At 38.9% G+C, this 25,868-nt stretch overlaps 1 protein-coding gene across 2 annotated transcripts in view; it reads left to right on the top strand.

Moving 5' to 3' along the window:
• DCP1B (decapping mRNA 1B) overlaps positions 1–12,610 on the top strand; it is a 47,913-nt gene extending 35,303 nt beyond the window's left edge. For both annotated transcript variants that reach the window (XM_026070407.1, XM_026070408.1), the window contains exons 6-9: positions 1,342–1,470; positions 2,220–3,059; positions 9,479–9,727; positions 11,620–12,610. In XM_026070407.1, the coding sequence (XP_025926192.1) occupies positions 1,342–1,470; positions 2,220–3,059; positions 9,479–9,727; positions 11,620–11,700 (1,299 nt within the window). In that variant the 3' untranslated portion in view covers positions 11,701–12,610. The remainder of the gene's footprint in view (positions 1–1,341; positions 1,471–2,219; positions 3,060–9,478; positions 9,728–11,619) is intronic.
• Positions 12,611–25,868: the final 13,258 nt, after the last annotated feature.

Genomic DNA, 25,868 nt, shown 5'->3' on the forward strand with positions numbered 1-25,868 from the left:
TGTTGTGGTAGGTGTAAGAAATGGATGCTACAGCCAGTTCTGTATATTGTGGGGGCTCTAATTGTTCTCTCACCTAACACCTTTGAATCCTAAAGAATTTATCACAAAGTTCTAGAAAAGATACTAACATTTTAATAATCACATAGCAATGGCTCTACTGCATGAGAACAGCAATCTGTCTAGTGCAGTATTCTGTCTTCAGTAATGCATAGTACTGCATTCTTTGGAGGAAGGAACAAGAAATCAAAGTTGATCATTCCTTACCAACCATCTGTAAAGTGCTTTTTTTCCTAGTACTTATTAGTCCTGAGGCACAAAACTTAGACCCATCAAATTTAGTTAATTAACTATGAATATTCTTGTTAGATAGGATTAATTTTTTATTAAACAATTCTTTAAAAACCTTTCCAATTTCTTGGTATCAATAATATCTAGCGGCAGTGACTTGCTGTGTTTCACTGTTTTCTTTTCCATTGAAAACAGCATTCCTTGTATGCTCATTACTTTTTTAGTTTCATCAACTATCCTTTTATTTTTTATATAATATGAATGAGACCATCTGATTTACCTTATCCTATTCCATTTATTGTCTCTCTGTATCTCTTTCACACAGCATATTTGGTGCCTCTTTTCTAAATTAAATGATGCCCTTCTGTCTTCATATATTAGTCTTTCTGTGTCACTGATCAGTTTTAGTCATCTGTCTCTGCTTGCCCATCTCCTTATAAATACGTTGATTAATACTGTCAAGTTTGATAAGGAAACATACTGATTCTACAAATGCACATTGATCTAAACCTTTTAATTATTTTTCCGTGTGGGTATATGTATCCTCCAAGTTCTTACACTGTGGCATATTTACATAAAGGAGTTTAGGAGTTATAATCCCAATTTTTAACAAAAAGCATTTTAAATGGTGTTTATGTGCTCATAAATCCCCATGTGTCTAAACTACTTATAGGCTGTTATAGGACTAGCTGCCTACTGATGCAGAAAAAGCATGTCTGTTGCTTAGTTTCTAAGGTGCCAGACTGATTTTGGGCTAAGTGCGGGGAAAAGCAAAAAATAAGGAAGAGAACTGAGATTTAAACTAGAAGGGGAAACCTCATACACAGGAAATGTTGGAGTCAAGTCTTTATTTGTGCATATGCTTTGTATTTTTAGAAAATTAGGTTGTAGTTGTTATATTTCTTTCAGTAGTGTAACTTTTTATAAATGGTGCTAAAACTGATATTTTTGGTTCTTAAATACCTGACTGTGTTTGGATTTTATTATGGTAGAGAATTAAGGGAAAAGATAATGTCTCACTTACTCAAAAAATACTTTTTTTTTCTGTTGCAGTGTAAGACCTGCTCAGAGCCAAAACAAATGACCAGTTCCTCTGCTATCTATAACAACCCTAACCTAATCAAACCAATTCCAGTGAAGCCTAGTGAAAATCAGCATCAACAAATATCTCAGCAAGGCAAGGTAAAATGTTTTGCTTGTGTTCTGATTAGTGCTGCTGTAACCCGGCAGCCATTTAGGAATGCTTATTTAGGTCAGAAGGTCAGTGCAAGCATTTGAGGTGAAACTACAGTAAGGAATTATTTTAATGCAAAACTGTCTATTTATAAAAGACACCCCTCCCTATACCACATGATGTGGAAGCATTAAAATTACAGGCATATTATGCTGATGCAACAAAGAAATACTGGTCTTTCAGTTTGGGGATGCTGCTTTGGTGCCAAGCTAGTCTAGTCAATTGCCGGACCGCAGTTCTTTTTGCGTTCTTTTTCTTTAAATGAATGTAGTTAATCTAAATACAGAAAAGTGTTTTGATATATCTTCAAGCTATATTGCATTGCAAAATCCTAAAAGCTGAATCCTGTCAGCCATGACAGTGAGATGTACAAGAAGTGGCACACCTTCACACAAGGGCAGAAGATTTCTGTCTCTTACTAATATTGTAGTAATGGTTGAAAGGGAAGATGCTATTTCATGGTATTTAAAGTGAAGCTGCTGCTATCTCTCAGAATCACTGGTTTTCTCCCACATCAGCAGCCTGACAACTTGCCCTTCCTGTGTGACAATTATTAAGACTTTTCTTGGGAGAAAAGATCAAAGCGTAGTTTTCTCAGCTATTGCTTGAATACTGCTGGCTAAATTTTGTAGCCACTTGATGTGACTTAGCATGCAAAAGAGAACTATGTCTACTTTTTTTCTTTTTCCCTTCACAGAATGTGGATCCTGAACCACAACACTTGTCTCTGACAGCACTGTTTGGAAAACAAGAAAAGCCAGATGTCTCAGAACCACATAATAAGCAGCAGCAAGAGAATCTTCCTGTTAGGCAGGGGGTGGTACGTTCATTGTCTTATGAAGAACCTAGCAGACATTCACCCTCTGCAGAGAAACATCTTTGCCCAGCAATTCAGAAGCTTATGGTGCGTGGGACAGACCTTCATCCACTTGCTGAGTTTCCTGAGAACCGACTCTGTGAAAATGGCAATATCCACCCTGTGGGTGAGACTTTCACAGGACTCTTCCAGCCTGTGACTTCTCATGGCATTGCAACATCTCATGTCGTCCAGGATACTGCTGGCACTCGGAGCTTATTACAGAAATTGCAGGGTCAGTCGGGATCAGTCCCTAAAATGGACCCCAATGCAACCGGACCTGTAAGCTCAGCAGCTTCTGTCTTCAGCAGGACTCCTGCTGCTGTTGGAGCACCAGCAGCACAGATAAATAGTCTGACCCAGCCACCTTTGGTGTATTTCAATGGTTCCCTGCCTGGCCAGACTTTGGAGTCTCAGACAGTTGGTAAAGAACAGTCCAAACTTCCTAGACAGCCACTTTCTCTCTCTGGCAATCAAGCAACCAATTCTGGGGTGATTTCACCTCAAGAGTTACTGAAAAAACTGCAAATAGTGCAACAAGAACAACAGTTGCATGTATCCAGCAGACCAACCTTGGCAGCTAAGTTTCCTGTTGTTATGCAGAATGCCAATACACTGAAACCACTTGATTCCTGGATAGACAAGGCACCAGGTGCAGAAAAACAGAGCTCTCTCCTTCAGGTAAATAAGTAACTTCAGAATTAAAAAAAAAAAAAAGAAGAAGAAGAAGAAAAAAAAAGTTTGGCTGTCTTTTGAACTTGACGTTTTATAGGGGTAGTCCCTGTCTTTTTGGCCAGAATCTTCCTGTATTACTATCTTACACACATCATTCATTTTACAGGTAATAGTTTTATAGCAACATCAAGTAAGTTCTTTTTTGCCAAGCTCTGATATTGTAAATACTGAAGGGTGAATCTCTTGCACATCAGTAATGACCAAAATTAGGTCATAGGTTTTTTCAGGGGCACTTCAAAAATTCACCTCATTTTCAATTGCTGTACTTGTTCTCAGGCTATAGTGACTATTCACTGGTTATTGGATGTAATGTTTGTGTTTAATAATATTTTTCTTATAAAATTATTTGTAACTTTCCATGGTTGCAGGTATGCATTCCTATGCATGTCAGTTGGATGCTAAAAGTTCAGGTCACTTATTTTCTTACAGCCATTTCTTAAGTATTTGTACATTGCTGAATTAATTATCTTGTACCATAACTGCTACTCCTAGCTATTCAGTAGTTCTTTTTTTATTTGCTTTATATTATTTTGAAAAGTTGCCTAGTACCTGAATGTCTTCAAAAGAACAAAACCTGCATTCTGGTGATTGTGACTAAAAGCTAGATTGTGTCTTAGAAAATTCAAGAAACTTCAAGAAATTGTGTGCACCTCATGAGTAAATCTTTCTGTCCTTCCAAAAAGCCTCATGTGCAATTACAAAATGCCCCTTCCTAGACAACTGCTGTCTTTGTTAATAACTTTATTCTCCATAGGAGGTGCTACACTTGAATGTCTTCCAATGTCCTGTTTTGGGATGAGCATCTAAGCCCCTTTTAACTTCCATTATTTTGGATAGGCTATCCCCAAGACTTGTATTGCACTGCTGTCTAGAAGTTACTCATTCAAGTAATAAAACATTCACCTTTTCAGTGTAAAGTTTAAAAGCTGCTTTAATCTATTGCAAATTCTGAAAAAGCTGAATGAAAGACTACAAAATGTTTCAGCATGCTACAAAAATCCTTCTTATTGTAGAAAGTTGCTCTGTACCTGAAGAGACTGAAATGGCCATTTAACAATTAAGGGCTACATCTGTCACTAACACTGACAGGTCAAGATTTTTAATTCTGTGAGAGAGATCAGAAGATGATGAATACAATATAGCAAATAGCAATCTTAGTCTTTAATCAAAGCAGCATGACTTTGAACTTGTGTGAAACGGCTTTTGGTGGATTAGTCACTCAAATTATTCAGGAGCAGTTGCTTACAGATGGGTATCTGACTTCTCAGTGGAGTACTAATGAATAAAAAAAGGATCCAGAGTCACAATAATTTACTTCTGTTTCCACTGGGAATGGAGATTGCTTCCTATAAATGAAAGAAATTGTCTGGTTCACCAGGAAATGTACTGATAGCATGGAGACATGAGCCATTCCTACTTAGAAGGTAAAAGTGAAATGAGACAAGTGCCAACCTCTATGTTATAAGCCAATGCACACTAATAAAAAGTGGCAAAAATATGGAGGTATTTTCAAATGAAAGATTGGTACTGATGCTGATAAGGCTTTATTTGTGTATATTTATAAAAGAAAATGATGCTGAAATTAATTGCAATATGGAAAGGGAATGAAATGTGGAAAGGGAATCACAATTTCAGTTATTTTACTGCAAGGGTACAAATAGAACAATGACTTGAAAAAAGAAAAGTACTCACTGTAAGAAGTCTCATTTATTAGGATTATTCCTGCAAGTTTGCCTAAAAAAAAGAAAGAAAAGGCAAGTAAGGAGACTCTGATCTTACTTTACATGGCTGAGACCAGACCAAGAAGATTCAGCCTGGCTAAGAGTAGCTTTACTGACTGACACAGCCACAGCTGTTATCAAAACAGTATTAGATGCAGTTCTTTTGACATATTCAGTATTGTTTATAAGACTTAATATAAAAATGATCAAAGTGTGACTAATTATAGTTTAGGGCACCTAAGGCTTTGCAGTCTGGAAGGCATGGCCTCTTTCACATGCAGCAGACTGCCAAAAAAAAAAAAGGCCTAAAATGAAGGAATGAATCTTTCTTCTATAGAATGCCATGAATGAGCCAAATTAAATATTCCTACTCTTGAAAAATTTTGGAAAATAAATATCTGAAACAACCTTTAAAACCATCATTGATCTTTTTATAATCACATCCTTGCTGTAGACCACAGGCTTAAGTGCTGCCCTGCCTACAGACAGACATCTTGAGTGAAATTGAATTGGCACAAATATATCTGCACATGCTTATGCAAAATTGGTTAAAGCAGAGCCTGACAACAAATGCAGCAAAAGGTTTGTTCTCTATAATTATTTATCTTTTGGTATTGCATCTTTTACTATAATTCAGTGTACAGAAAAAGCAAATTCTAAAAAGTCTAACAGGAATAGAAAGGTACCTGGACAGTGTCTTTGTTGTTGGAAAAATCATTTTAAAGGAACACCCCAGATCCTTCAGCAATACTAAGAAAATGGAAGCAATAGTCTTTTCCACAATTGACACATTACAAGCCCAAATTTAAATTGACTTCTGCTGCATCTCCATATGGTGTAAGAGCTGTGATCTCCCACATGGAAAGGAAGAGACCAGTCACCAAAATAAAATTTTAGCAAAAGCTAAAGAATAATACTCGGAAGCATTCAGTCTGGTGCCAGCCCTATTCTGAGAAGTATTCCTTATGCGGACAATGAGCAACATGTGCTTAAGCATTAATAAAAAAGCATTAATCTGCATTAGGCTTTAAAACATGGGCTTAGAATTAGGCATGAGTTGTCCTCATTACAGATACGTGTGCTTAAGTGTTTATGTTAGTCAGAGTTATGGTTTTAAAAGTGCTTACAATAACCTTGGCACAAATTTATCTTTTCTTTTTTAAAAGGCCACTTATTTTGCAGACCATTTATCTCTTTTCTTGGAGCATTTTTCATCAAAAATACATTTTGTACATCATATGTTGTTTCTACTGAATTTGTGTGGTACATGGTATCTTTGATGAGAGAGTCGCACCATTACCTAAAGATTATCTTGACTGCAGTTTCAGCATGAGATTGTAAAGATGCACAGTAGCAAGGCAACTAGTAAGTTAAACTTGTTATGGAAAATGATGTAAGATTCTGCTGTTAAACATCAGTTAAAATTTTCTGAATTAAACATGGAAAGACGAAGCAATGTTAGCATCAGCATTGTAGCCAGCTATATTTTAACAGCAACTGTCTTTTAAAGTTCAGGAACCATTCTTAGATTAAATGTTCTTAGTTTTAAACAATGCTCACTAAAAACAGCTGGAGGCCCACAACATCCACTCTGGCTACTGACGTTCTAGAGAAGCAGTTGACGCATATGGAATTGTGCACATTTAGGGAGCAACAGTGGTTGCCAATTTGCATTACAGGAGAGCCAATGCATTTCTTGGTTCACGGTGTGATGTGAATTTACCAGCTATCATGTCATCTAAGTGCCACCAGCAATGCAGAATATGAAAAAGAGATATCTTAGTGAGATCTTCCTGCAGAAAAGGAATATAACATGCTGCAGAAATCACCTTGCACATTTTTCATTGTTCGTATTTCATTACTGTACAACTGATGCTAGACTCCTACTCTGTTATTAGTGATTCAGAGGTTTAAGTGTTGACCTGCTAAAGCTGGAGATAATTCAGGAGAGGCTGGATGAACAAGCAACTCAAGGTAGATTCTATGAGAAAGTTGTTGTTGAGTAGCATTTTGGAGGGGTTGTTGTGTCCTTGTGAGAAGTTACTCAAAGCTGAAAGATTAGTCCAAAGGCTACATGTCCCTACTAAGTATTTTCAGTGCTTTCAGCAAAGCATGGTACTATAACAATTCCACTAGTAGTGCCAAGAGCAGCGTCCAGATTTTCTGATGGGACTCTCATCCCAGTGACTGAAGATTATCTAAACTAAATCTAAACTGAAAATTCCCCCTTACATTTTGAAAAGAAACTGTTCTGTTTATGTAAAAGTTTGCAAAATGGCAGAAGCTTTGAGCCCAAGTGTTAACAAAATATACATTTTAAAGTTTTCACAGAGAAACAAATACTGTGTCCTGAAAAATGATATGTATATTTTCTATTCCTGTTTTGAAACAAGTAAATGTATTGCACTAACTTTTAGATATTAGCTGTGTCACCAGTAGATGGCAGTATTGCTTACTATATTTAGCTTCCATATGCTTGGCAAGTCCTAACAAGCAGCTGTTCTATCCCTGAAAAACAAGTAATTTTTCAGATATCTGCTAAACCACAACATGTGTATCTGTTTGACAGTAGTAATTATATATTATTAAGAGCATGGTTTATCTCAGGTTTTGTTTGTGTCAGACTACGGCAAAATGTCTTTTGATTTCTAAGGACATTTCATTTAGGTCTTTGGCATGCACTTTCTCAGATTCAGCTATGCTGGTGGGACAGTTTGTCTCCTCCAGCTGCTCATCACCATTCCTTTACTGGAGGTTCCTACCCTTGCTGAGGAGTTTGTATAAGCATTCATTAAATCACTTTAGGAAAAATCAGCTGGTTTAAGCTAACTTGGCTAATTTTGCTTGAGGTAAATTAAAGGCAAGTCACTTGAGCTGCATGGTTGAGTAGAACAGAAGTGCTGTGATCAGTGCCCGGAGGTAGTAAGTATTCCACTGGCACATTTGGAGGAGAACATCTGTCCAGAGCCTCAATGTCTCACTCTACACAGCTATGGCACTTTGGATGTACCTTGGTTTTTTTCTAAAATGAACTTTTTTTTCAAGCATAGGTGTACATATATATGTACTACCTTACTGCTGGAAGGAAACCTAGAGCGAGTTAAGAATACCTTAACTCATTCAGGAGCATTGTAACACGGACTCGGCTTCTGTTATGATTATGTGTCATGGGGTAGAAAAAAAGCTGTAGGTGGTGAGTTGTTTTCAAGTAGTACTCTAGCTTTAAGAAACAAAAAAACAATATTTACTTAAAAAGTGTTACTCCTGGGAGATTTTTGCATAAAGTGTGTATGGCATGCTTTCTAATATCCACAAGTCTTTCCTGTGCCCTAGTCTTTCTGCTTTCTTAAATTTAGTATAAACCAGCACAAGATCTTGAGCCTCCTTGATTCTTTGTATTTCTCTTCATATGGTGCTATAACTAACAATACTCAGAAATGTCTTGAGCAAAGCAATTGTAACTAGGGGTAAGACAAGCTGCAAAAATATGAAATTTCTTTAATAAACTTCATTGTTTTGCACAGCTAGGAGATAAACCTCGGCTTTATTTTCTTATTTAGTTTTACTTAATTTCACTTCAAGATTTAACTGTAACCCAAGACTCAGACAAAACGAAATGATTTGGTAGCCTTTGACCTTTGCACAGTAGCAATAAGTCATGTTCCAGTCCCAAACAGAAGAGTTGGGGTGTGCTCATACTTATTCTTTTTACGTTTTATTCTTTAAAGAAAAAGATTGGATACCTGAATAGTGAAGAGATAGCTGATTAAGATTTATTACTAGAGTTACCTGGAGAATGTTCTAATAACTAAAAGTTTACTGAATAAACTTTCCATGATGTCTTATATCTGCTAGTATTGCTAGTCCTGTGTGTTTTAGAGTTCCAAAATGCATCACAAAATTTAAAACTTATTTGACGCATAATATATTTTCAGATTGGTATGGTATGATACAGAGGGAACTCACAGAATTACAGAAGCATCTATGTTTTCCTTTTCTTTGAGGGCCTTTTTTGATTTTGTGAACTGAATGTGAGATAGGCAATTATGGGTAAGTTCTACTTCTGATGGTGCCGCCAGCTCGCTGTGGCTCTTTAGATAAGTCATGTAATCTCCATTTCCCTTCCACCCCCCTTATGTAAAGTGAGGATATAAAAGTAAAAAAGTAAAATGAGGATATTTAAAGTAGTTTGGAAGTTATTACTGGAAAATACTTTTTAGTATTAGGTATAAAGTATTAGTCTTCAATAATTGCATTTGCATGTAAGCAAGTATATTCTCAAAGATGGGACTTAAGGAGAGTACCTGTGTAGAAAACTTCGCTATAGTATTCCCAGAGTGTTGATATTTAATAAGAGTTTAATTTCTGTAATAAGATGCTCTAATACTCAGATTATTTGCCTATCAGCTAGACTTAATCGCATTTGAATCTATTACTGCATTCTCAAGTTGGATGGAAGGCTTTTCAGTTTGGAAATAGATCATGTAAATGGTCCTGAATGGGAGTTTCACTTGTCTAGACTCTGATCTGCAGCAGTTTGTGTACCTTTTGTCAAAACTGCAGTTTGCAGTTTTCATCATCTTTATTCCCATATAAATAATTAGATAGATTGTTTAATTAATGACTTTATTTTCATATGGACAGGTAATCTCACCTCAGCGTATTCCTGCCACTGTGACTCCTACCTTGTTGATGTCCCCAATGGTGTTCACTCAGTCTACACCTGCCCCACCAAAAGCAAATGAAAGTGGGCGGTTAGCACCAGCAACCCAAGAACCTGCTGCTAGCTCTGCTAGCCTTCTCCTGCCGCTGCAAACCCCAGAGCCATCTGTGGTCAATAGCAACTTGGTGACAAAGATGCAGCTGCAGGAAACACTTTTACACCTGATTCAGGTAGAGTGTCAAGACTATTCCTACTTTGCTTAAAGCCCTTATTCCTGTTTTGGTTTAAACACCTATGCACCTAATTGGTTACATCCATCTGTCTGGAGCCTATATGAATAATTAAAATGCATGTTGAAGTTGTGCTACTTAGGCTGTACATTAAGCAAGCAGTATGTCTTAGACCAGGAAGGTGATAGCCTCTCTCCACAAACTGCTGGCTTAACTGCATTTTGATTAATGCATGTAGTTCTGTGTTCAGGAAAGATAATAAATTTGAAGGAAAAGAACAAAGATGATTGAAGGCTTCAGAAGGTTTGCCTATGAGCCAGAGAGCTATTTATTATATCTTCAGCTAAGGATAAATAATGGGTGATTATCCTAGCTGCCAAGTATTTTCAGAGATGCATGTTAACAGTAAGAGGAATCCAGATGGGAAATTAAAATCACAGAACGAGCATGAGCAAAATTAAAATATGGGTTAGATAACCTAAAAAAATATACTAGTTCAGTCCATTCAATGCAGTTCTCTAGTCTGAGCACTAAAATTCTTTTTGCTGCAGTTACTCAGATTTAAATGTGACAGAGCATTAAGAGTGTTATATAAGAGACAATTGTTTACTGATGTGGGATGATATGACTGATTATGAATATTTTTTCTTTAACTTCCCATGTGATGAATACCTGGAAGAGTAAATACTGAGGAGAGGTTGTAGAACTGAAGAACTCAGTATAATGCAAAAGGAATTAGAGACACAGGTTTAGGGTTCCAGTTTGTAAGCCAAAACTATGTACCGGTATGACTTTGGAATAAAAATAAAAGTCGTTATTGGAATGCTGACGTGACTCATTTAAAATTCAATTTAAATTATAGACCCAGAAAGACAATAATATCTTTAACAAATGAGAGGCTGTATTTTTAGTTTGGGATTAAAGAAGAAAAATACCACATTGTCCTGTCTTTACATACTTGGAATATCTGGATAGTAGGAAAGCCATATTTTAAGTAAAAAAGGAAACTAGTCAAGGAAAATTGGATTTTAACCTCTGAAACCATACTTGCAAAATGTGCATTTGACCCTGCTATTCTTGGTGGTAGTAAGGGTTAAGTGAGTTGCCTGGAAATTATTTGCTGTTTAATACTGTGATACTGACTGCCAATTTCTCACCTGTTATTTTCCAATTTGTAACTGCAATCTCAGATGCTCCTGATTTTCCTCAAGGAATATCCCGATTTTAATTATCTTCATATATTCATGTGAGCTACTTATGACATTCTTTCTTAATTTGAGTTGACCAGTTTTTGCAAAATGATCTTCAGAAGCAAAAAGTTAAACGAGCATCAGAGCAAAAGGAGCAGCATCAGTTAGGAGCATTAAGTCTAAAAGAGCTAAGGAAGATGCAACGATTTGCCCAGGTAGGATTTAGTACAGGATCAAAAAACAGGGTGTTTCACTGTTCCTTCAGACATCCTTGGCATTATTATTGAAGTAACGGAGGAAACTACTTAAAGAAACCCCTAGGTTAATGAGAGCAAAGGGAAGAAATTACAAGGATGTATCATCACTGCACTATTATATAAGAATAGTTTACTCAAGTTAAATCCACCATGAGTCTGGAAAATCTGCTTTCTGTGTATTCGTTACTTCTTACAGAGATACAGTCATGTTTGCCATAGTAAAATTTATATTCTCATATTCTTATATACCAAAATTCTTGCAGGGCTACTAGCAAGACTTGGAAGTAATGTATATTTTTGGTAATGGAAATAAGTCTTCCTACACCTGGCTTTTTTAAATAGAAAAAGGTTGAAAAATATTTGTTCCATGAAATGGAAAGAACTTCTAATCTCTTTAATGAAGAACCTCTATCGTGCAGTAACCATTATCTGTTTTGTTTTTCAGAATGATGACAACTTCTTAAATATTATTTATGAAGCATATCTCTTCAGTGTGAGAAAGGCGGCAATGAAAAAGTCTATGTGAAAGATGATTTTTAAATTAAATTTCTATGACTTCCTGAATCCAGGGGAAAAGTTTCAAATTTTTCAAGTAATGTTATGTTTAAAAGCTTCTGCCTTTAAAAAAAATTAAACTGAAATGAGTGGTCTTTAGGCACTTTGCATACATGTAGATTTTGCTTATTGGCAAGTACGTGATGTACTGAGAAAGAGGTGGGCGGAAATGGATTGTGCCTTCAGGGAGGGGAGTGTCACGATACTGAAGACTTAATCACAAAATATCTTAAATTATTTTTCTTATGTGGGCCCATGCTTAGAATTGTTTTTCCTGCATAAAGACTCTGTTCTCAGAGTTCAGTTTCCTTTTTTAATTATACTGTGATTATTCATCGACTAGGTATTTTACATGAATTTTCTCTGGGAGAGATGTCATATGCAACTTTCAAAATGAACGATACCCATTTCTGACCACATGGTGGCAATGTTGGACTATTTTTAGCCCTGTGAAAATATTGGAGAAATTTTGAAACAAAGTCTTAAGTAGACTTCCATCACCTTATTTAGTTGTCTGCAAAGCAATTTAGAAACTATTTAGAAGAAATGTCATGACTTTCCCCCAAATTTTTGTAGAAAAATCTTTTTCTATTTTAACGGGAATATTTTTAGCTAGTTGTAGAAATGGGACTCTGGAAGGCCTTTGATGAATTGGGGCGGGAGGGGGGTTGTTTGTGATTATTGCTATCAGCATAGCTTCAGGTGGCACTGGATTCATGTTTCTATTCTTCCAGATCGAATCTGCATTACTATAAGCAATGTACAACTTTAAGAGGGAGGCTACCTGGTGTAAAAGTCCTGGTTCTTTTTTTCAGTGTGTTCATGGAGCACAATGATTTCATTGATCCATTTCTACAAAAGAAAATAAAATGGATTTATCTCTACTATGCAGTGACTTCATCTTATTATACTATGGACTATGTATCTAGAATTGTTGGGTTGCTTGTATTAGCTCTTATTTTAACATGTTTTTACACTTGGCAGAAGACATATTAATGAGGTTTTAAATGAGTTAGAATTTAAATTACTGAAAGAAATTATATGTATATTTTTATTAGCATCTGCTGCTGAAGTGCCAGTTTACTACAGTTTAGGAACCCAGTGCCAATTGCTCAGGAGACATTTCTTTCATGGTACAGAGAGCCCAATCTATAATGCATAAATGAGTATACACTCTTCTTTGCTCTGAGTAGTGCTGTAGGCACAACTCTGTAGCCTCATCTGTGAAGGAAAAGTTCTTCAGTGTAAATTAGGATGCAGGTTTCAATTAGTATAATTGTAACTATTTATATAGTTGCCCCTATCCCCCATATATCTGTCCTTACTCTGGTATAAGAGTGTGATTTGGAGGTTTTGGTTTGGGTTTTCTGCTTAGATTTCTTGGAAAAGAGTTTAGGCTAAATCAAAAAAATCCAAGAATTACTTCCTATATACATGAGTGAATAACCCCATGGGACTTGTGCCTACAGAATTGGTGGGCTTTTCCTACACAAACTAGCTCATAGAAAGCAAATGGTATTCCAGCTCTGTTTTGTTACCAGTTTGCTTATGATTCTTGCAGACTCCATGAAAAGAACATGTTGCACAGATATCATGAAGGGCAGACTTTAAAGATAGCAAGTCTTAATTCTAATCCTATAGCCATTATAAATTTATGTGATCCTACTCAGTTAATTTGAATTACTTCCAAAATGAACTGGTGTGAAAGAAATTGGAATCTACACAAAAGTGTTTATATGAGAATAGATAGTCATATAATAGGTATCTGTGATTCTGAATTATTTGAGAGTTTAATTTAAAGATGATGGGGACACATAGTTAAGATTTAATTTAACTGGTAGAACTTCTGTAATTTGGGGGAGGCGGGAAGGATCCAGCTCAGCTATGAAGCATCTCAGGCTGTGTTAGTGATAGGCTTCCTAGTCATGGGAGAAACATTTTTATTTACAAAAATGCAATTTTGATATAGAAATATTTAAAACATCCTAATTTATTGCTTTTCAGGGTAGCATAGCATTTAAAAAGGTTAAATGCAAATTCTTTAAAAACATCTGTAACTGCTGATGTGTATGACAGCAATGGTATTTGCACTATGCTTGACAAACTGAAGCCTCTCTTAAAGCAGACAAGGATAAAGCAAACGGTTTCTACTCTTTGCCCTCTCTTCTGGTTACATCTACACCAAGTAACACTGACAGAGTTGGTTTTCTCCCATCCTCACTGTATTTTGTTATAAGGAATATCTGGAATTGTTCAGGAGGCAGATACCTGTCTTTTGTGGAGTGAAGTAAAGAAGGGCATGCGACAAAGGAGGGAGTTACCATTTAAACTGGCTTGCACACTTACAAAGAACAACAGAGGTAAGAAGGTAAAATAAGACTCAGAAAGAAACTCTGAATTTTGTGACAAAGAACAGAAGAAGGAAAATAGAGAATTCTAGTGAGAAATTATTTTTTTTTTCTAGGTTTCTGTTTCAGATTGTGGGATCTGCTTCTTGAGAGATGTTTGGGAATTGGAGTCTGAGTTTGGAATCATACTGGCGTGTAAAACTGTGACATGCCCCTTTTGTCTTTTGTCTGAAGCGTCTGTCTCAGAAAAAGGCTTTTTCCTGAAATATAGTCAGATCCCTCCAGTACCATGGAAAAGCTGAAGGATCCTCATGTATTACTGAAAACTTCATCTCTGCATTTTTGTATTGTGTTTTCACAGAATCACAGAATGGCTGAGGTTGGAAGGGACCTCAGGAGATCACCTAGTCCAATCCCCCTGCTCAAGCAGGGTTACCTAGAACTTTGTTTAATAGCTTTTTTTATCAGCTGGGAATTTCCTTTTCTGCAGCCAAGTCTTCGCATGGTGTTGGAAAATTTAATTTGGGTTTCATAGATCACCTCTGAACTAGAGTATTTCTGAACATTTAGGATCCCTGAGTTGTTTTGGTTTTAAGATGTTATTAGAACTTGGGAGCCCTTAAACTAATAAGACCTTTAGAGAGGAAAAGGCCACTGCAGTTAGGGCTGCTTCTCTTCGGGCCTGATTTTTTTTTTTTTTAATCTTAGGAAGAAAGGTAGCAAGCAGAAAATCAGAAGGTATGTAAGGGTCACAACTTTGTGTTAGGCACTTCCAAAGTATGCATGTTTTGGGGGAGCGGGGCGGGGAGCAGGGGATGTTCTTGTGGTACTGTTGTGTTCCCTATTATATTTTATATTGCCTTTTTTTCTTTTTTTTTTCCAGTAGAATACATACCTTGTATGTTGGGGCTTAGCAAAAACTCCAGAAGTTGCAGCAGTGCTTTATGTTATGCATTAATCCCAGTCTCAACATTGAATTCATATTAGTTTTCAGTGTATTTCCACTTCACCACTGTCCACTTCCTTACAAGATTCCATATATATCAAACTACAGTGAGAAGACAAGAAGTAGAAAGTGAAATACTGAAGCATGATCTCTGACTAATTCTGGCTCTGTTTATCATGGAAATCTGTAATACTCAGTGAAGCCATCCAAACCTTTCCTCAGGCCCTTCTCTCAGAAAATTCAAATCCTTTATCTGATTTTTATACATTAGCTGCCTACTGCTCCTCTATTTACTCCCCATTGTTGTTGTTGCAAAGCGGATAATTAAAACTGTACAGCAAAATAAAATTTTCCAGGAGCAGGATGCAGCTGAATAGGCAGGATGCTTGGTCTCCTCTGACAGCCTTTTTGGAATATGTTGAGCTTTGAATTTCAATCATAAGTGCAGTGAGTATTCTAGATATCTTTGTCCCTTTAGAATATTAAAATCACAGTTTAATATTTTAGCAAAGTTGGAGATCATTGCTGAAAAAAAGGCAAGATTAGAAGAGATTTTTCAGTAAGCATTTGAGGCTCTAATGTAGAACACATTACGAGAAGAAGGCAGCTTTTCCCAGAAGGATTCCTGAAATGTAGAAAAAGGTAAAATTCTAGTCATTGAAATGAATAATGTACTAAAAAATGAATCGTCAGTAAAACTACAGTAACCTTTAATGCTAGGCCTGACTAAGGACTTTTAAGAGACTCTTAAGACTCCTTGCCTTTTCTGAACTGCTATGGATATCTGAAACGAGTTTATTCTGACCTCTGGATGTATAGTTGTGCTCAGCTAAGCTGGAAATATAGGAGGGGGGAGCCTGGAATATGCAGACAGGAGGAGGAAAATGTTATTCTGCAAGACACTGAACAAACAAAGGCTGCAGATTTATATACACTTTAAGCTGGCATTGCTGCTAAAGCAGCAACGCATCCCAGCCACCCACTCCTAGCTGCTCATTCCTGCTCCCACCCATCCGTCCTTCCTTTTTTCTTTTTTTTCTCCTTGTTTTTTATCTTGATTAAGGTAGCTACATGCTGAAATGCATTGCAGAATTAGTCCAGGTTAAGACTCATCCTTACCCCAAGGTTAGCTTTATCCTTGATCAGTTTAGTGGGCAGCTGCACAAGCACCTCTATACCAGCATAGGGATAGAGTATGCAGCAGTGGGAATAAATGCATGGGAACTGGGGAGAGGAAAGCAAGGCCAAAGACTTGAGCTGCAATACTGCCTTAAACTGACTTGAAACATTTCTGAAACTGTAATCTAAAGGTTTTTTCCTCTTCACTGACATTAATACTTTGARACAATACACAAAGATCACAAATGCAACTTCATTGTTATCTGCTACCTTGGCTATACGTGGAAATCCATGAAGGTGTTTGCAAATACCTCCACAGAGGGTAATTATGTTCATGAGCTTAATCTCTCTGTAGAGCCAGTGGAAAGACAGGATCCTCTTGAGGACAAAAGTCAGAGTACAAGCCTAATTTAGCCTGGGAGATTAGCGAGGCTGGGCTAAAGTTAGCCTTTGCAACACCTTTCCCCTCCCCCTTGTGTTTAAGCAAGCCTGACATCAGAGCGGGTCCCTACTTCTTCTCACAATACAGCAGATGTTTGAATGAATTTTCCCTTCCTTTTTTTTTTTTTTTTTTTAATTTATTGGAGACTGTACCATCAAACCTGACCAAGACTGTTCAGATACAAGTCTGCCCAGCATGGAAGTGAGTGAGAAATGCAGGTACAATTAGAGTCCAGATTCCCTTTATGGATAGCTGAGAATACTACTGAAATAAACAGGAAATAGCACCAGAAAGATAAAGGGGAGAGAAAAACCAAATTTTAGATAAGTTTATGTAATAATTTCTAGAGAAAGTGTCCAGTGTATGAACACCTTTACCTTGTAGCTGTTACAGAAAGATTTCTAGTTGCAAGTAATCTCCATGCGTCTTCCTTTTAAAAAGTGAGCAACATAGTAAAAACTTCCACAGAATGAATTTAGAACAAACATCTGGTGTATAGAATGGGAAGTCACTACATATTTTGTGAGAGCAGCAACTTCAGTCACTTGTGTAATAAAAAACTTTTTTGAAACTATCTTGGACATGTATTAGTTAACAGCCTTTTTTATTGTATTCTGACGTAAATTCTACAAAACAGCAGAGCAAGCTGTGAGTTCGGAACAACATGTCTGCATTAACAACAGCAGTCAGTAGAGGTAGAAGAAAGAGAAAATCCCTCTGGTCATGTGGTGGCTAAACTAAAGTCAAGAAATAGAAAGGATCAGAACTTATCTTACTGTCAGGAAAATAGTAGCCTGTTTTTGAGCCATGAGGGAACTATAGGAAATGATGGTAAAGTCCTGCAGCTGCTACTGTGTCATAGGGGGATGCTAATCCTGCCATTGGATGCTGTGTAAATATTAACTCTTGTCTTGCCCAAGTACTGCCATCCTGCATCATAGGCCCAGGTACCGAGTGCACAACCCCTACACATTGTCTTGAACGGTGTTGGTGTCCATCTCTGTTACAGCAAATAGCTTTGGGTACATCCATAGGTACTGTATTTCTTCACCTGATTCCTGAAATCTACTTATGAAACATACTAAAATTGAGTTAGATATTATTATTATGCCACTTCAAAAACCTGCCTACATCTGTGTTTTTCTTCAGCACTTGCCTGTAAATATAGCATTCAGAAGGACAGAGGAAAGGAACATGCAGACTCTTGGCAGCATTCCTGGCGCAGGGCTACTCAAGCTGGGAACAAAAGCTCTTTTTTCTTTCATTTTTACTGCTGCTTAGCAGCCTGGCTCATTAACAATCTCCTCTCCACTTAGAGCAGTAGTCCCAGACATACCACTTAGTAAAAGTGCCTGCTTTTCCCATTCATGTAAGATTTTTTTTTTTCTGCCTGAGGATCCCATCTTGGATTCTTATCAGGAAAGTCCTGTGTTCCCTGGCTTCTTCCATGGATGCAGGTAGCTGTGGCCAAGAGTTTGAATTAGGAGATTAGTCAAGCTGTAGCCTAATTCAGGGATCCCATACTTACCATGTTTGACAACAGAGGTAGCAATTCTCAACTCTTTTCAGAGCTGTGTTTACAGGTAGAATCAACTGTTTGTCCCTGCTGTCTTACCCTCATGTGATCTGCATTTCCCTTCCCCTGTTTCTACACCCAAAGACCTGACCTAGTGCTTCTAGGCAGTTTGTGTCCTCTTTCCTACCACTGACTCAATTCCCATAAATCTCAACTCCATTTCCTCCAAAGCAGCTGCTCACAGAGAGTTACTTACCCATGTCTCCCATGTGAGCAAGAACAAGTGGTCACCATGTGCTACTTTCAAGTGGAGCACATCCTACTAATAATGTGTGCCACAATTTAGGAATGTCTAGATAATATCAGCAGCACCAAAGATGATGATGATGACTCCTATAACAAATAAAAGCTTCATTATCCTTGAAATCCTTGAGAAAGGTCCCTGCAGGAATCATAAAACAAGAGATTCATCAAGGCAAAGTAAGAAGGAATTAGTAGAAACATAAAAATGAAGAACCTCCAGTTAACTCCTTTGACTGAGATATCAAGAGATGCTGGCTATGTACTCCAGAAAACCCAGTAGGGTATGTGAAAGGATAGTGAATAATTATAAACATAAGTGAAACTGGTGAATTTTCAGCTCACCTGCAGGGACAGCCATTGGAAGAGGAAGAAGGGAGAGAAAAGAGCAAAACTGACCCAGGAAAATGTTACCTAGGAAAATTTTCACCAAATGTTCTTGCATTAAAGGAGGAATGTAGAGAGCATTAAAGTTCAGAATGGACACTAAGCTAAGCACTGACTGGGGGACATTAAATTCAACAGACAGATGTTCTTCAGTGTCAAGTGCATTGAACCAGCCCAATGACCAAAGATCAAGGAAATACAGGCTTACTTCTGAGACATCAGCTAGCAGTCAAAGCAGAGCAGGCTTTGCAAGTGCTACTGTGCCTACACTGAGGAAATCAGCTAATGAAATGGGAAGTTTTCAGAGATAAAATACCAGCACAGGAAGTGACAGAAGGAGTAAAGGTGGGGGCTCTTCTCATTGCACCAAAACCATATGTTCAGTTACACTGGTGCTGATGGGGGCAGGTCTGAATATATAAATGGCTGGGATGGCTTCAGGTACAGAACAGAAGGACACAAAAATTCTGCTCAATATTTAATCCAAACTGAACTGCTCTTTTTTTGGAGAGATGATAATAGAGGTGATTTCATATTCCAATTAAATGTCTTTGGATGAGATTTCATATATGTTTTTAAAGGATTTCTGTTTCTTACATATATTTTGTATGTCTTCAGCATTGCTAAAGTATCTAAAAATGCTTTTCTATACAAATTATCCTTGCAATGCAGACAGAAGGAAATATTATCTCCATTTAAAATGGACATGAAGAGTGGTTACATAATGGATTTATCAAGGTCATAGAGGAAGTCGAGAGGCAAAGCAGGGGATTCTGATCCTCAGCCACAGCTCATTGGGGTCTCACTCTTTCTTCCATCCCTTAAAATTTTTTTGCAAAAAAACACAAATCCCGCAGTCCAGCCCAGATTGCTCTGCTTCTCAAAAGCAACAGTTTGTAGAGATCAGCATGCTGTGTAGGTAGGGAAAACTGGAAAAAGCAAGGAACAGCTAGAGGCAACAGCAGCAGCATAGTGCCCAAACTCTGAGTCCTGACAAATGCAGGATTTCTGAAGTCGTATTTCTTCCCTTAGCTGGTGGTATATGACCCAGCAGGAATCCCTTCCCCTTTCCCTTTCTCTGCAGCATCACACAGGCTGTGCAGGTCACACAGTTGAGGTAGCCTGCACTTGAGAGCATGGTATGCCTTATGTCTGCTGTAGAACAGAAGAATGAACAAAGCCAGCAGGAATGAACTAAACAAAGACAGTATTTTCGTATGCAATTCCTGTATTGATCAGAAAAAAAAAAAAATTACTGTTGCTCTGAAACGTACTCRCTCCAACTGTGTAACAGAGACCACACTAGAGTGGCCAGTCAGTACAAGTTTCCCATTATCCTTCCTGTGCCTTTAGTATCTGCTCGTCACTCTGAGTCTCTGATGTGATTTGTGATGTGCTGCTGACAAAGCTGCTGTTGCTTTTCTTCCTTAGAAATGTTTTTCTTCTGCCAAATGGCTGCAGCAGCACAGTGGGAGTCCTAAAGGCTTTCTGATGGCCTGTCCAGAGGTGAGCAATTGCTACCGGCATTTCAGACAGGACAGAAATGGACAGAAAGTTCATTTTCAAGGGAACAGGAAACCGGAAAACATCCTGTTCGTTAGCTACTTACTTACCTGCAAACGCAAGTTTGCCAGAACAAGTTGGACTATTGGGCTACCAAGATCTGTTCCTGCTTCTGTCCTTTGCCACCACGATCTTCATGCTTCCGAGAAATGACACCACCCAGTAAAGAACTGTTCAGCAGTGCTGAAAACCACTGTCAATGATAACATGTTTTCCTGGCTCTTGAACACAGGAACTTTTCACCCTGTCTACACTGAGCTGCCATACAAAGGCTGAACTCACAGTGTGTTTTCAAGCACACCGTCTATATTTGTTTCTACAGCTTATTGGCCCTGCATATGCATATACACAACTGGCAATTTTCTGGTGCTAATTACAGTTTTCTGTTTAGTTAATATGTGGGGTATCATTCTAAATCCAGTTCATCAGTGCTGTCTCACTGGAAACAGGAAACACACAGGAAAAGAACCCCACAGCTATTCTACCCTGTCAGCTTTCCTAGCCACCTGAAGCAATTAATTCCAAGGAATTTTTAGTTACATTAACCTAAAATACATCTTCATATTTCCATCTTATTCCATACTAGGTGCATTAGGTCATTTTTTTATATTACACTCCAGGTACCACCAGCAGTGTACTGTATTCAGAAGCATGCTGTGCCTCCATTCATCACTCTGGGAAAAATGTGAAAGCAGTCAGCTCCCTTTTTTTCTGATCACCCTCAACATGTTCATGTCAGTAAGGTGAGAAAGGACAACAGCTTGCCATTTGCTGCTGGAGACCTTCCTTGGAGGGAAGGCTTTGGAACTGAATAACTTCGCATTTTCTGTTTCTGCCTTAGACATGTAGACAAGGAGAAAGCAGCTGTTAGTAGAAGTGAAGCCAGAGATCAGCAGAGAGAAAAGAATCAGCAGAGCTCTGGAAAAACTCTGAGAGGCAAGTGAGAGCTTATGGCACTTTAAAGACAGGAAAAAGCTGACCAGAAATCAAGGACTTGCAAATAAAGACAGCAGAGTTTGGAGGTGCCCCAGCAAAGGATTTGCAAAGTCCTGGACACTCTTTACAACCCCGGAGTGTGATGAGGAGTGCTAGGATTTGGGCCTTGTGTACTGACCCCGTATTTCCAGAGCCACAGCCCAAGCTCAGGAATTCGGCTCCTAAGTGATCTCAGTTTGCAGGGTGGAGGCACAAGTGTTGTAAGGAAAATTTGTTGAAACATGAGAGCAGGTGAAATGTCCTCGTAGAGGTGGCACTATGCTTTGAAGACTGTGAGGGGACAACCATAATGTTGTGTAACAGCATACACTGTAAAACCCAGCTGCTGTGTTTATTTGCAGATTTCCCTACAGCAGACCTACAGGGGCCCTTCATGGGTAGCTGACACTTAGCTGGATCTTACAGCTGGAAAGTGTGGGGAAATTAGAAAGTATGCTGGAAAGTATGACCTGCCTGTTATGACCAGTAGAGGCTGCTGCCCGTCTACCCCCCAGTTAGGTGCAGCAACTGTAAATGCTGACCCACAACTGGTGAGAGCCAGCATGTGGACCTGCCCTTTCAAACCAGCATTTTGCCAGCACTCCCGGGGGCCCCGTGCTGCCAGAGCAGCTTTGCTGGCTCCACCCATCATGATCTCTTGGATGGGGTCTTCATTTCTTGCAAAGTAATGCTTTGAAATTGGGCAAAGACTTTGCAGTCCAATAGCTTTTTAACTGTTGAGAGCAGAAGCGCTCCATCAAAATTACTGGTGTGCAAGCTGCAACAGCACACGCATTTCACTGCTGCCTGCTATGACATTTTGGGCCTTACACAGACGTAAAGTAGCTTAGTGACTGTCAGAATGTAATACTGTACGTTAGAGTACAAGGAAAGACAGGTAATGCTTTTTCTTTCCAGTGGATTTATAGACCTGGCGAGCAGACTAGATCCAGGTTTAAACTGCAGCTAGAAAAGAGAATCACTCCAAACTGAAAACACCAATTAACTCCAGCATCACTTGAATGAATTAGGCTAAGGTCAGAGCTACAGTGAATAACCATTGCTAATGAAATTTCAGTGCCGACCTGCCTACTTAATGCACATCAGATTTCAGAAGRAATCCCTCAGGGCACAACTGCTTGGCTTCTGTCTGAAACTTTAGGCGCCGCTGGCTCAGAAAGATGTTAACTTCAGCCTTGGTGCTGTGCTGACCAGAAGGCAGGCAGCTGCAATGTGTTTCTTTAGCAAACGGCAGATGATGTTAGACAGAGATCATGACTTGGAATAAGAATTTTCTTTTTTGTTACATTTGTATGCATGCATTTATTTGTTTGTTTATTTATCATTCTGGTAAAACTAAAATCCAGTTTTTGTAAGGGAAATCAAATGCATTTCTTAGATTTACTTCAAGCATGTTGTAGACATCTCTATCCCTGATCCATGTAAATGGTTTGCCAGGTCATTGCTGTCTCTTCACCGTCACACACACTATCCAGATATTGACAAAAGCAGGAGGGAGCAAAATAAGTGAGGTTGCTAGATATTGATTTTTTCAGACATATACTTTGCACACTGTTACACGTTCTAGCAGTGAGAGAGATTATTTGCTCTCATTACATATACACGTGGAGCAGGCTAAATCCTTGTGAGTCGCTCTTTCCCCTTGGATTGATGTTCTCATGGGCCAGCACCCATGTGGGGAGGAGACGCTTGCCAATATGCCGAGACATTAGCTGGAATGAGGGACTCCTGGCTCAATTGCCCAGGGCCAATAAGGGGTTACAAAACCAACATGAACTTCTCTCAAGAAATGCAGTGGGTGGCTTCTTCAGCTAATTTATGCTCCTTAAAGGAAATCAAACAGGGCATTTCATGATTTCCTATACACAACATGATTTGTATCTTCATCCTTTCAGGGCAGACTCACAGCATTAAAACCTCTGGAGTGGAGGAGAAATCTCTTTGAAGGCTCCTCTCCAAGAGAGCCGCTGTAAAATGTTGAAGGAAGGGAGAGCGCGTGTGCGCTATGAAAGTTGGCAAGTGACTGAACTAATTATGGACATGGAGGCAAATAAGGGTGACGGGAAGTGACTTGAACTGTAAGCAGAGGAGACACTGCTGGTACTGCCTTGTTCAGATGCCTCTCTCGCCCAGAGATGAAGACCATTCCCAGCCAGTCAGTTGGACAGTCTCAGGTCAGGGAAATACCTTTCACTCACTACGGATTAATTCAGGAACAAACTGCAGACTAGTTTAGAATGGGGTGGACCTGATGCAGGAAGCCTTGTGGAATCTTCCTTCAGCCTCTCTTTTTTCAAAACTGTCAGAGTATTTTTAATAACAATTGCTGGTTGCCTAAAATCACAAACATATTTTCATTAATATTCATGAAAGAATGGACTGTTTTATCTACACCTACATCTATGTGTGGTAAATGTATCTAAAGCCCAGCTTTTATCTTTAATCATACTGAAACTGATCATCTCTGATTTTTATGTGAAAAAATAGTCCTGTTTTCAAAGGGGAAAAGCATGAAATGTTTTAATTTGTGACCTAGAATTTTGGCAAAGCTGCTCCTTTCTGTGAAATCAAAAGGAAGGGAAAAAAAATAAAGCTTTTAAGATTTTTTTAATTGAGTTCTGAATATTCCAAAGATCCCAGCAATGTCGATATACATTTCTGCAGTAACTCTTGTCTGGACACTCAGTATCAGCAGCAAAAAGTAAAATTAACAGAAAAACTTTAAAAACATGAAAAATGTAGTCACTCGCTTGCTGTGCCTCTGTAGATCACCTGCTGAGTGAGAATACAGTCCCTGCATTTCCAGGGCAGCGTCCCCTGTCCTGCAGGCTCTGCTGTCTCCCTTTACGGCAGCGCAGAGAATTGCAGAGCACCCTGTATTTCCAATGCACTCTACAGCCGTTACCTTACGAATCCTCATAAGGACTGCAGCAAATAGGTGAGCTAGTAACCCCAGACCAAGAAGGCAAGTAACTCAGCTCTGCCCCCCTTATGCCTGCACCCTGACATGGGGACACCTAGGCAGGAGGGCCCTCCTTCCTTCTAGCCCAGCAAGGCTGGAACAACCCTAATTTGGCCCAAATACATCTGTCCTGATAACCTGGCAAAATCCTGAATCCTTATTAACACTCTGAGGAGGAAGGAGGTAGCATGTCCTCTGAACAGGCTCATTGCATCACACATTTAATGCGAAGGAATTGGCAGCACAAACGATGTTGCTATACGTGCACTGAGTCAAGTGTCTTTGTGGCTGTGCAGATTAGCAAAATAAGTAGCATCATTTATTTAGTCACTTGATGCACTGCAATTCCTGGGGCTCCCCAGGAAGCAGAGCTTCCTCCCTCGAAAAAGCTGTTCTAGTGCAGCCACTTTATCACGAAAGATTTTAATCCCTTTTAAAATGGGGTTTCCCTTCCTCCTAAACAAGTTCCTTCAGGTCATGTGGACTTGAAATGGAGAAGATTAAGTTTAACCCTTTGGTAGTAGAGAGATAAGGATAAAGCTAATTTTCTGTCCGGGCACTACCTTAGTGACAGCACCCAGGAAAGCTGCTGCTATTTGCTCACAGTTCTTCCCAAACTGAGTATATGCTGAATATCTCCTCTCCTCCCCTTCCCTTCCAATAGAGGGAGATGCTTCACTGCTCCATGTTTTTTATGCATTTTGCTCTCCCCTGGTGTGTCTCTCTGTGCTCTCAGTTTCCTGCTGCTCAGAACACTATGGATGCTGAGGATTTCAAATGCTGCTAGCAAAAAAAAATTTTTTAAATGCCTGTTTCATCTCAGAGTATTTAAACAAGTCTAAATTTAGCATAGAGCTGGGGAGAGTGGGGAAGGGAGGAAAAAAGCAAAGTAACCAGCCAAAGGCATTAATTAATATGATGCCTGTGTTGTTGCTTCTAAAAACAACAGGGAAAGCACACAGCTCGCAGGTGACTGGATCTAGGAGCAGATATTTACAGAGCAACTGGGTGGAAGGTAGGGTCTAAAAGGACACTTTTGTCCAGTCATCCCCACTGACACCTGATGATGTTCTGGGGCCAGATATTCATCACTACTCACTGCTTCTGAAGCAACCTGAACTGAAGAGTGTCAGTGGCACAACAGCTTCCTAACGAGCCTCTGCTCTGAGTCAGTCTGTGACACCCTGTATGTTCCCCCCAGCATTATACAAGGGTGCTGCTCTGCGGAGATCTCCATGAGGTTTCAGTATTCAGCTGCATTCCTGCAGTAAGCAGGCTTTTGTGTAACTGCGCTGTGAAGTCATATCAGGGTCTCCTTGTGAGCACCATCACTCATCAGCCTGGTTTCCGATGCAGAGGAACCCTTTCAGACTGTATTGAGCATTCCCCCTGCTGCCAGATGGTATTAAAAATAAGTTAACCCCAAACACTCCTGGGAGTGAGGGAGGTGTCGTCTTCCCACAATGATAGGTGAGAACGGGACACTTACAGTGACGGTGCTCACCAACACCACTACGATGTGCTGCAAATCATTCAGCTCTCAATGGCAGCAGCAGGACC

This window comes from Apteryx rowi, unplaced genomic scaffold (genome assembly GCF_003343035.1).
Source record: "Apteryx rowi isolate R43461 unplaced genomic scaffold, aptRow1 scaffold_31, whole genome shotgun sequence".
NCBI lineage: Eukaryota > Metazoa > Chordata > Aves > Apterygiformes > Apterygidae > Apteryx > Apteryx rowi.